The sequence below is a fragment of the Gobio gobio genome (assembly GCF_949357685.1).
Source record: "Gobio gobio genome assembly, chromosome: 3".
Taxonomy (NCBI): Eukaryota; Metazoa; Chordata; class Actinopteri; order Cypriniformes; family Gobionidae; genus Gobio; species Gobio gobio.
This window is the reverse complement of record NC_137099.1, coordinates 60,239,278-60,251,377: the sequence shown is the minus strand read 5'-3', so window position 1 is coordinate 60,251,377 and position 12,100 is coordinate 60,239,278. Positions and strand designations below refer to the sequence as shown.

The following is a 12,100-nucleotide window of genomic DNA, read 5'->3' as shown; positions in this document are numbered from 1 at the left end:
CTGCTACTCCTTGCGACAGCCCCTCCCTGGCCTATCCCTCTGAGACCGGACCTCCTCTCTCAGAGACGGGGCACCCTATGGCACCCGCGTCCAGCGCTCTGGAAGCTCCACGTGTGGCTTCTGGACGGGACGCGGCAGGTTTGAGTGGCCTGCCACCTACGGCAATACCCCCAGCGCCCCCTATTGGCCAGCCGCCACTGTTACCATATCTGAATTTCAGCACTTGAAATGCTGTGCTCACACCGAACGTGATTTGAGCGTCTGGAGTGAGTGCTTTCCATATTAAGTCAATGTAAGGACGCGTTGACGCCCATCTGGAGGTCCTGCGGCACGAACTGAATAAGTGCCATAATTAATGAGGATTAAACTTTCACTTTAGAATAGGGGGTCAAATTGCCTATATTAGTACTGTATTAATGGTAGTTAGGCTTAATTATTGGCTTATTCTGGTTAATAAACTTAAATATCACTGAATAAGTGCCATAATTAATGAGGATTTAACTTTCACTTTAGAATAGGGGGTCAAATTGCCTTTATTAGTTCTGTATTAATGGTAGTTAGGCTTAATTATTGGCTTATTCTGGTTAATAAACTTAAATATTACTGAATAAGTGCCATAATTAATGAGGATTAAACTTTCACTTTAGAATAGGGTGTCAAATTGCCTTTATTAGTACTGTATTAATGGTAGTTAGGCTTAATTATTGGCTTATTCTGGTTAATAAACTGAAATATCATTCAATAAGTGCCATAATTAATGAGAATAAAACTTTCACTTCAGAATAGGGGCTCAAATTGTCTTTATTACACTATTTTAGCAATTTATAACGGCAAAATTAGCAGTAATTAAACATAATTACTAGCTTATTGTTCAGTTAACTTAACAGAAAATACAGACATATAATTACACAGCTACAGAAAAATAATATATGGCTTATTAAGTTGTAAATAATGTCTAATATGCCCTTACTGTAATGTTAAGTTAATCATTAATAACTATTGTGTCCATGCTTAACTAATGCATAATTGTGAACAAGCAAATCATTAATTACTAGTTTAACTAATGCATAATTACGGACCCTTAAAATGTAAAGTTAATCATTAATTACTAGTGTGTTCGTGCTTAACTAATGCTTAGTTGTGAACAAGTTAACCCTTCATTAATGCTTAACTAATGCATTATTCTGGACCCTTAAAATAAAGTGTTACCAAATAGGTTTCAACACAAAATCAAAAACCTATAAAAACTCAATCAGCTTAACAAAATATCTTAAATTGGCCATGGGACAATACTCAGTCAATTGAGTTAAGTGAACTACTTTGTTTAAAAGTTGAGTGAACTCAAAAAAGCTGTCCAGCAAGTTGCCTTACAATTTATTTACTTACAAGTTATGTCAACTTTTCTTTTTGTACAGGGTTGAGTGTCTTGCGCGATACAATTCGCATCTGATGCCCGAAATAAAAAATATGAACTTTGGCATCTGTTCGCGCCACATTAACCAATAAGGAGCCTGCTTGCTGCTGTTACGTGGTGAAGTGATGTGATAAATGGGGGCAGGCCTGCCCGGAGTCACTCATTAAAAACAGTGGCTGTGTTTAAGGACTGGGCAATTAATCTGGACTGAATTATTATGGTATTACAATGATGAAAATTGTTGTTACTATTCTTTCATGCATTTAATTAAAAAAAAGTCACTCATTCAACATGGAGGAACGACTGATATTGCAGAGATGATATGATAACGATTGATATTCGCTTCAAATGCATCCAATTCGTTTTGGAAACACGAGTGGATTCAAAATGTTCAAGTGTCCAACTCCAACTAGACGCGATAGACGTGAATTTGACGCCCAATTCGCGTTCAAAATGCATTATAACGATGGCGCCATTGTTCGCAGGCAGCCAGTGAAGACCAGGAAGGCATTATGCTATTTTTTTTACAAATCTAGGTCAGTTTTTGCAGGAAGTAAGACTGTAATTAATGACGACTGATTTCAGGCTGTTCAGAATTGTTCTTCTAAAGATAGAATTAGACATAACATTTTTGTTGCAAATTAAGATTATTTTATATAATTGAACATCTGACTAAGCCAAACAAAAACAAAAAAACATTTTAATACATACTGTATTTGTCATGTTTTTAGCATTGAATCATACCTTTGCTACCAGGTGTGTAGATGGGCTTGTCTGTTTGTACAAATATATATCCAGACTGGAATGAGACCATGACCACTTTCTCCAGGGTGCTGGATTGAAATTGAGCTTCTAGATACACATACTGCTTCTCCTGAGGATCTTCAGAGAAGATGTTCTGATCATCAGTGATCTAAAAAAAAAAATTCAGAAAAGTAATTAGTCCTTTGCAGATTTTGAATAAAAGAAAGTGCATTTTACAATTTACAAATTAAATTGTACAATTATGATGAATTACACATACTGTACATGTAACTACACAGCAAAAACTCCAGAGTTAAATTAACTCTCCTGGGAGTATATGTGAGACCACGCTCAAGAGTGTTAAAGTGTTAAAATAAGGCCTAGTCCACACGTACACGGGTATTTTTATAACCAGAGTTTTTCCTCCTCCGTTTAAAAAAACAATCGCGTCCACATGAAAACGCAAAACCGCGCTTTGATTGGCTGCCTGATTTCCACATGGGTCCCATCCACGGAGGGATGCTATGGGCTCAGTGAAACCCTTCTACAAGTTTACTTTGGATTCAGTGACAGGTAACTGTACACATGGGCAGGGCCCAAGTGGACTGAAGCTTCACACACTTGCCTTACTATGTTGTATTATTGCATTCTGGCACCTCTGTTCTGCAATACAATGAGATAAGTGCGCATGTATCCGTATAGGCTACATGTGATAAGCGCTATTAGCAGAGTTATTAAAAGCTACGTACGCCATTGCATAGACTCGACTCATGTAACGTTAAACAAAAGCGATAACGGCGCACAAACTGACGTCAATCAAAGGAGAGAACGGCGCACATTTCGACTTAACAAGCCTAAATCTCCAGTTTCACCATCCACACGACAACGCTGTAACCGGAGTTCCTAAAAAACTTCACCCTGGCCGGAGTTTTCAAAAAAGTCCAGTTTCAGTAACCGAATACTGCGTTTGCGTGTGGACGGTTTTTCAAAAAGCTGCGGTTTTGAAAATACCCGTGTTCGTGTGGACAGGGCCTAAGAGTGTTAAAGTAACACTGAAGCAGTGTTAAAGTTAATGAGATAATTAAGTGATTAATTGAGTGATGATTGGCCATTAATGAAGATGCCTGATGATAACAAGCAGAATCACCAAAGGAGAACACCACAATTCTTAAGTCACCATTATGGTGATCGGTGTTGGATTTAGTTTGGATCTTGACCCTTGACATTTAACACATTAAATGCTTCTTTTTTTTTTTCTCTTTTGGTGATTCTGCTTGTTAACTAGCCTGGGAAAACCCAGACAACTTCCGGCAAATTTAGATTTGCTCTGCAAGTAGTCTGGCAAAGAGCCCATTCAAACCCATTTCTAAGCCCTAGAAATCGAGGCACCAATCAGAAACGTTGAGGCGGGCTTTACACGATGACGACAGCGCAGCGACAGTGAAGCAGATTCTGTACACTGACTACAAAGATGGATGCAGCAGTGGAACATCACTATCAGCTATCGCGGCTGTTTTATGCGATTTAAACTTTTCCATTCCGTTAAAACCAGAGCAAAGACCAACACTAGAAGCCTTCATATCTAAAAAAGATGTTATCGCTGTCTTACCGACTGGATTCGGCAAAAGTCTGATATACCAGCTTGCTTGTGGTAGTGTTAATGTTTCACAAAATATAGTTTTAAGTTCTTTTCAGGCGAGAATGTAGTTGTTTTTAAATCTCAAATCTCAAATCTGTGGTTTATTTATAAAGAGAGCGCCTTTTTGAAAATGTGATCTGCCGTTTTTGGAGTTGTGAGCTCCAGTGGACCAGCGGCGCTCAATTGCTCAACCCCACCGAGAGGCGCCTTTCCTCGGCCAGTCCTTCTGCCGTCTGCCGCTGGCTCTGATGTGAAGATATGAATCGTCTTGTGTAGATCTAACGGCTGATCTTTGCTCTCATTAATCTATAATTTGTTCCCTGACAGATCGTTTTGTCTGAGGGCAAAGTGAAGTTTCATAACTTTATATTTGTAAGCAATTAAACTTTATCGTTGTAGTCTCCTAGCGCTGACTTTCTTTGACTGAATTGCTTTATGTATTGTATAGCTTCTTATACCTTTTACTTATACTTTTAAAATGGATATTGATCACGCATTAAACTAACATTTAACAAAAAGAGACTGGGTTTTGTTTTATGTCATATCTCATTGTATTACAGTGATAATCATAGCCTATATTATGCACACATATTACATGTTTTTATTTTTTAATGTAAACGAAAAGAGGCCGAGTTTTTTTTTAAATATTTCGTTTTGTTATATACATGCATTGAAGATAATATGCATTGCCTTCACTTCATTTGTGTGGCTATAATATGTTTAATATTAACTATTACCGTCATCGGGAGTTCATTCTCCGGAGTCAAACTTGGTAAGTCACGGACGCAAGTCAGAAGTTCGCGTACGAACTATGTCATAAAACACCACTGCCTCATTTCATAAAAAAAAAAAAAAAAAAAAAAAAAATTAAACATATTAGCCACACACATGTGGTTCAGGCAACGCGTAGTTAGGCCTACATTCATTATCTTATATATTTATAATAAAACGAAGTATAAAACACCCTGCCTCTTTTCGTTTACATTTTAAAAAGAATTAAACATTAATATGTGGTTTAGGTAAGGTGACCAGATTTCTGAAATGGAAACCGGGGACATTTCCTATTTGAGAACACAAGTACAGACCATAGACAGTGGTACAGACAAGAACGCATATTGAGAAACGGCCAGTCAGATGTTTCTCCGTTGCTCTGCATACGTCATCTCCCTCATCGCTCTGATTGGTTTTAGGTCCATCCAATTGCGCCCAGAGGCATTTGAGCGACGCCCGTTGGTGACGCCCCTTTGGAAATGATTTGTCAATGAAGCTTTGCCAGACCATAACTCAGTTACTACTGAGAATGGTCTGGTTTTAACCAGGCTACTTGTTAACATCAGGTATCTTCAATAATGGCCAATCATCACTCAATTAATCACTTAATTATCTCATTAACTTTAACACTGCTTCAGTGTTACTTTAACGCTCTTATTTTAACACTTTAACACTCTTGAGTGTGGTCTCACATATACTCCCAGGAGAGTTAATTTAACTCTGGAGTTTTTGCTGTGTACGGTTAAAGTCCCTCATAGTGGCATTACCTTTATATCTGTAAGGATCTGGTAATGGTTGCCTGCAGTCAGTCTCACTGTTTTGGTCAGTATATCTGTGTCTTTCTTTGGGAAGTTCTTCACTGTAATCTTCACATCAAAAGCTGCTCCAGAGTAATCCTGAGCCTCCACCAACACGTTCTCTGAGGAACCCACTCTCAGCAAATTAGGAGCTGACAGTACATATCTGAGGAGATCAAATCCAATCTTAAAACAGATCTATTGGTAAGTCTATGAAAAAATGGTGTGTTTAATACTCACAGCGGGTCACACAGTGTGAGGAGGGGTGAGGAGAGAAGAACAACGGTCAGACACAGCAGCTTCACGTCCATCCTGTCTGTCTGTCTGTGTGTGTGTGTCTTCCTGTGAGCGTCCGTGAACCTGCAGCAGATCAGATTTATACCCGCCCCGAGACCCTCAGAGTCCAAACTGTTATTTTTGTCTTTATATTTATCTTTCTCTGTTTGTTTGCTTTTGCTTCACTGGAAATCACACAAGGTCACCCATGTAGAATTTAACAATATAGCAAGTATAGCTATGTTTAAATTGTAAAACTGTTTTTTTTTTTTTTTTTCTACATGGAGACTTTGATTTCTTCCAAGAACTGAATTTATTTAAAAAAAAAATATTCATGATCAAAGACCAATATTTCATATTTGTCCACTAGACTTTGTTTAGTGACTCCTCCTGTATAAGCTTGTCATTGTTACTGGTGACCATTTCATGATCAACAGGCTTGAAAACCACATATAGATGTCTATCATGACTGTAGAAACCGTAAAGAACACTTTTGCTGCTGTCAGTCAAACTGAGTACAGATTTCCTGTAAATTACCTGCAAAAACCAGAAATGTAAATGCAACCTTTGGTAAATTGGCAGCTGCTCTGTTGATCTTTTAAGGGCTCATGAAATGTGTAAACAGCAGAACTAGATTGATTTTGAAAGGGGTCGTTTTCACTGTTGCACTGCAGGGGTTTTTTCTGCCTGTGGATTGTGTTTGTTGCTACACAGTAAATTCCCCGGTGTTGAATTAACACCTTCCGGTGTTCATATGGGAACCACCAGCAGGGTGTTAAAGTAACACTGAAGGAAAGAGAAACACAAGAACTACAACTGACTTGTTAATTCAACACCAGGGAATTTACTGTGTACACTCTTAAAAAAAACAAATGTTAAGTATGTCACCATTGTTGAGATTCATATGCTGATTCTTGATATCTGTGTGCGTCTAAACTTTTTTCCCCCTGGAATGTACTTAAAAATCAAAATTCAGAATGCCTGATCTGTGGCAAGACAGTATTGTTGGTCAATATATATATTTTTTTAGTCAGTGATGAGTTAAGTCAACCATTTTTCTTCATGACAATTTTTGTTTATGGCTTCTTTAGATTTGAACAGATTATGGGTTTTGTTTACACTGTAAAAACTCACAAGAAAAAAGCCAAGAGTTAAACTGGCCAACTAAATGACACACTGTTCACCATAATGGTGACCAAATATTTTCAATAAATCATCAACATCTAAACCTCTGTTAATTCTCAATAAGAGCTTCTATAGATGTCTTTCAGGGTTGGAGTCAAACTCTGCAGGACAGCGGCTCGCTAGGACCAAACTTGCCTGCCAATGGTATAATTGTACCCTAAGGGCCAATTGTTTACCTTTTAAAGGTACAGTTATAAGTTTTGTTCCACAAGGAACAAAATTGTACCTTCACTGTACCTTTTTTTCTGAGAGTGTACACTCTAAAAAGAGATGTGTTAAAAAACAACACACGTGTTGATGGTATTTTGACACATGTTGTGTAGATTCAACACACAATGTGGATAGAATAGCACTGGGTGGAGGGCAGTTTGTGTTTATGAAAAAAATTATAGGTATATTTGTATTTATATTATATGGTATCCCATAAAAAGCTCTAAAATAAATAAAACAATACATTAAAATAAAATGAATAAATAAAATCTTAATATACAAAAACTCAAAGATTAATGGGTGTTTTGGCAGCCAATCACATCATGCCTCTTTTTTAATGTCTTTTCAAATGCTTTCACTACTTTTCTCTTGTTATCACTGACCAGACTGACTTTATTTCTGTCAGACAGAAGCTCTTATTGAGATGAACAGGATTTGGTGTTGATGATTCATTGAATGTTTCATCTGAAGTCACCAGAATCGTGATTAGTGGCTCCTTTATTTGATCTCCTGACCCTTGACTCTTTCACATCAGTTTTTCTCTGTCTGTTGTGACTGTGTGTTTATTTTGTACATTAGAAGCAACAGAAATAACCATGAGAAAAATATGATCAGAAGATAATTTATTCATCATTTTGTTCAAATCAATTTTTCAGCAAGAATTGTTCTAGATAGGTTATTATTATAATTCTTCAGCATTAGATTAGCATATAGCAATTAACTTGTGCGCTCAGTCATGTGGAGCCCAGACAGGTTTGACCTGGGGCCCGTTTCAGAAAGGAGGTTAAGTGAAAACTCTGAGTATGTTAACCCTGAAATGAGGGAAACTCTGGGTTTTCAGTTTCAGAATGGGAGGTATTTCAAACCCGAGAAAGCAGGGTAAGTCAAGTGAGTTTCTGAAAGAGAGGTAACTTATACTTAGTTAACAGGGTAACTTACTCTGTGAACCTAACCTGGTCAGGAGCAGGTTTTCTTTGGTAAACCCAGAGTTTCTTTCAGTCTCCTCCCCTTTTTAAAGTGCCAGCGGTGTTTAAATACTTCATTCATTCATTCAAACTGCACAAATGCTTTTTCATATTATTTTGTCATATTACTATTTTGTCGTATTTCAAGTACAAATATCAAAATATTATACATTAAATCTAAAGTAAGCAAAGTTTACTTAAAACAAGTTAAATTATCTGCTACTTGACAAAAATACAAAGTAAGAAAAGCATTCTTTGCAGTGGAGGAACATTCATTCATTGCTTATATTTTCATCATGGGGACACTGTCAAAGTGACAAAAATGGCATGTCCTTTTATACAGGAAGGATCCTGACGTTCACTTGATAAACCTCTAGAAGTATCCCTGATAATTAGAATTTCCTTTAGGATTTCCAGTGGTTGGACGCATTTATGACACTCATATACCCATTATCACACTTTCTGAAAACGGATTACTGTATGGGATGGAAGGATGCTGCCAGATGGTAGTCCGAGATATATGCCATAACCACCACCACAGCTGTTAAATACATTTATTTACAATTTTCATGGTCATCTTTATTTTTATTATTTTTCCTGTTGGATGTTAATATTCTTCCTCCATCTCCTCTTCATCTGTCAGTGGTGCTGGTGTTTGGCTGGCCTGAGTAGAAGTCAAATGTTAATGTCATTACCCTGATTAATAAATGTAACAGACGGGATCAGGTAACATTTCATTTTGTGAAAAGAGCATAGACCCTTTTCACATTTCCGGGTTTCTCAGAGCGGAAGTCATCGTAGTTGGGTTAACTTTTATAGCTGTGAATGAGAGAATAATATTTTTTTTGTGTCCCCATTTGCTCAAATAGCAAAAGAAAAACTCCACAATAGCGATTTCACAACTTTCAAAAAGAGGGAAAAAAATAGAGTGAGATTGATAACGGCAGTGAAAAGAGAGAAAGATGTTAATTTTTACCATGACTCTCATAGACGCTGTAGAAACACCCTCACAGCAGCGGTAACTTGTTTTTTTGTAATTTGATGCAAAAGTAATATAATACTAAGTATTAGTGTTATAAATGTACATACATTTAAAAAAAAAAAATACAAAAAAACGTTGCAGGATTTACGATATTGATCACTGTTAAAATGGTCAAAGTCTGTGAAAAGGGTCTATGTGCTGCTGCACATTGGACACTGAATGATATTTATTTAATATGTCAAATGTTTGTAAAGTCATTAAACCTAAACCCATGAACCTTTTATGCTTATAGCGTTACCTGATTGAATTATGTTTTTATTTTCATTTTTAGCTGCTGCCACATTCTTTTTTTGCCTTTTGGATACCATGAAAATTAAACTTAATTAAAATAATTAAGAATTAAACTTACATATTGACCCGGAAGTATGTAAACGTCTTTTTGTTGGGTGCTGTTGCCATGGTGAATCATAATTTCTGAGCTCCATTGGTCGTGGATTTTCATAGTTGGAGTGCATGAGCTTAACTCAGAGTCAGTCTACTCAGAGTTGATTGAACTACCTCAATTCAGCTGTTCTGAAACCCAAAACTCAGAGTTTCCCCATTTCAGAGTTAGTCAACTCAGAATTCAAGTTTAAACTCAGAGTTGGTTGAATCTCCTTACTGAAACGGGCCCCTGGACAGCCACTTTTGTCCTCAGTTTCCATGAGGCTCCACATGGGTTAGCCCAGATTGAATGAACACTGCTCAGTGTGTACACTACAGGCTGTTAAATGTAACACTGAATCAGTGTTGGAGTTAATGAGATAATTAAGTGAGTTGTTATAACAGGCGTTGTCTGTGCCTCCTTGTTTTTCTATGGGAATTGACATGGGCTGAGATCATCTGCCCCCTTTGATTACGTGGTCTCTTGATATTAAACTGGACCTGGTAAATAAAGCTACTACGAAACTACCAGCAGTACACAGTAAAAAAAAATTATATGAAAAAAAATGGATAATGTACAGACAGAAATTACCGCCTTCTGTATTCAGCTTATGAAGAAAGTGTAAATGGTGCGACAATGACGTAGCGCAAGCATTTTGAACTGCGAGAGGCGTTACACTTTCTGCGTAAGTTGAATACGGAAGGCAGTCTGGCAGAGGCTAGATATTTTACTTTATAACGTTTTAAATATGGATATGTTTCTTACACAAACCCATCGATTCGCTTCAGAAGGCCTTTATTAACCCCTGGAGCCGTGTGGATTACTTTTATAATGGATGGATGCACTGTTTTGGTCTTCAAATTTGGTACTGCCGTTCACTGCCATTATAAAGCTTGGAAGAGCCAGGACATTTTTTATTTAATTCTCATTGTATTTGTCTGAAAGAAGAAAGTCATATACACCGGAATGGGAAAATGATGGGATAATTTTCATTTTTGGGTGAACTAACCCTTTAAAAGTTCCATTATGCGATTTGACAAAAGCTACAGTTTTACAAGGATTTTCAAAGTTGTTATACATACAGGAACTTCAGCAGTCTTGGAGGAATGTGTAGCCATTTGGTTTCCTCATCACAGCCTTGTCGACCCTCATTCAAGATTTCTGCACAGGAAAGTTATTTAAAGAAACATATATTGTGTTATTTACACAATAAATTAAATGAATGAAACTGAACAGAGTAAAATGCAGACCAAGCTGAGGTGGAAAACCATATCCATCACACAGTATTTTAAGCTCATTAAATTATGAATTGATCCCAATACTTTCCAATTCAAACATTGTATAACTTTGTGTTTCCAATGGACTCCATTTGCATGCTTTTCACTTCAACTACATCTTATGTGGTTTCATTATTTTCAACTAAATAAACAGCAACACAACAAAAATATCTATACACAATTTCATAAAAAAAACGTGTTGCTTACCTTTGAATGAACTCCAGGATAAGTGCCATCTTCTTCTGGTATTTTGTAACTCACTGCCACAATGGGGGAGGAGATGTGGTCACTAATAACTTCTTTAATGACAGCAATATTGAATGCCCATCATCTTAAACAAATAAGATATTACAAAATGAAAAACATTACATTATCCCTTCAGAGATAGAGAGTTTCAGAGATAGAGAGTGCAGTTTTGTGTATCATAAAGATTTGATTTGAAGAGTTAACAGCAGTCAAATTCAGATTTTCCCGTAAATGATCTTCGAAAACTGGTTGTGTAAATTCAACCTTTGATAAATTGGCCGCCACTTGTTCTTTGAGAGGTCGAGAGATTTATTGAACAGTTTACACACTTTCAGAAAAAAAGGTACAGTGGAGGTACAATTTTGTTCCTTGGGGAACAAAACATATAACTGTACCTTTAAAGGTACACAATTGCAGAGGTGTATAGTCAGGGGTCAGAAAGTAAAATTCCTGCCATATTTTCTCATGAACTCAGTCAGCTGATTTCACTAATTAATTCTACCTCCTGGCTGAAAAACTGTGCTATTAGCAAATCCAGTGTTTGGAACAAAATATAGACCAGCACTTTTAATTTTCTGAACCTGGACTTTCCACCTCTGTTCACATTTCTAAGTCTCTGCTGCCCTGTGGTGGACAACTTGAGACACTGACAATCACAAGATCTCAGCAGAGAAGGATTAAACAACTGCACAAACAGCATTACCAGCTTCACACATTACTAACCAGACTGACTTTAGTTCTGTCAGACGACTACAGAAGTTGAAAATTATCAGAATGCATTGAACACTAAACATTTTAAACTCCTCCAAAATCAACTCACACTCAAAAATCAAGAATCAGCCTATGAATCTCAACAATGGTGACAGGTTTCTGTGCCGCAGTGCATTCTGGGAGCCATGGATGAGTTTTGTAGCCTGGCTCCGCCCTCCTACGTACTTCCGCTCAATTTTCATTTTCCTTCAGTACTACGTCTGGGACTGCGGTGTATGCTTAGGTTTTCCCCCGAAAAATTTTTACCGGTCCAATCAGCGAACAGAGGGAGTGGCTGAGAGCGATGACGTTGATGTCGTGCGCTAGTTTGAGTTGTAGTTCAGTAATGGCGGCGGTGAAAGATGCGAGTGTGTGGCAGCGCTGACGAATGTCCAGAAGTTAAAACCCGAGTGTGGCGAG

The 12,100-nt window shown here is 37.3% G+C and overlaps 1 protein-coding gene across 2 annotated transcripts in view; it reads right to left on the bottom strand.

Moving 5' to 3' along the window:
* LOC307122950 (complement C3-like) overlaps positions 1-5,719 on the bottom strand; it is a 93,462-nt gene extending 87,743 nt beyond the window's left edge. Inside the window, exons 1-3 of one of the 2 annotated variants that reach the window (XM_079811294.1) lie at positions 5,606-5,719; positions 5,336-5,531; positions 2,159-2,327 (exon numbers count right to left, since the gene is read on the bottom strand). In XM_079811294.1, coding sequence (XP_079667420.1) covers positions 2,159-2,327; positions 5,336-5,531; positions 5,606-5,676 — 436 coding nt within the window. In that variant the 5' untranslated portion in view covers positions 5,677-5,719. The remainder of the gene's footprint in view (positions 1-2,158; positions 2,328-5,335; positions 5,532-5,605) is intronic. The other variant, XM_079811295.1, reaches the window with a different exon arrangement.
* Between the last annotated feature and the right edge of the window lie 6,381 nt (positions 5,720-12,100).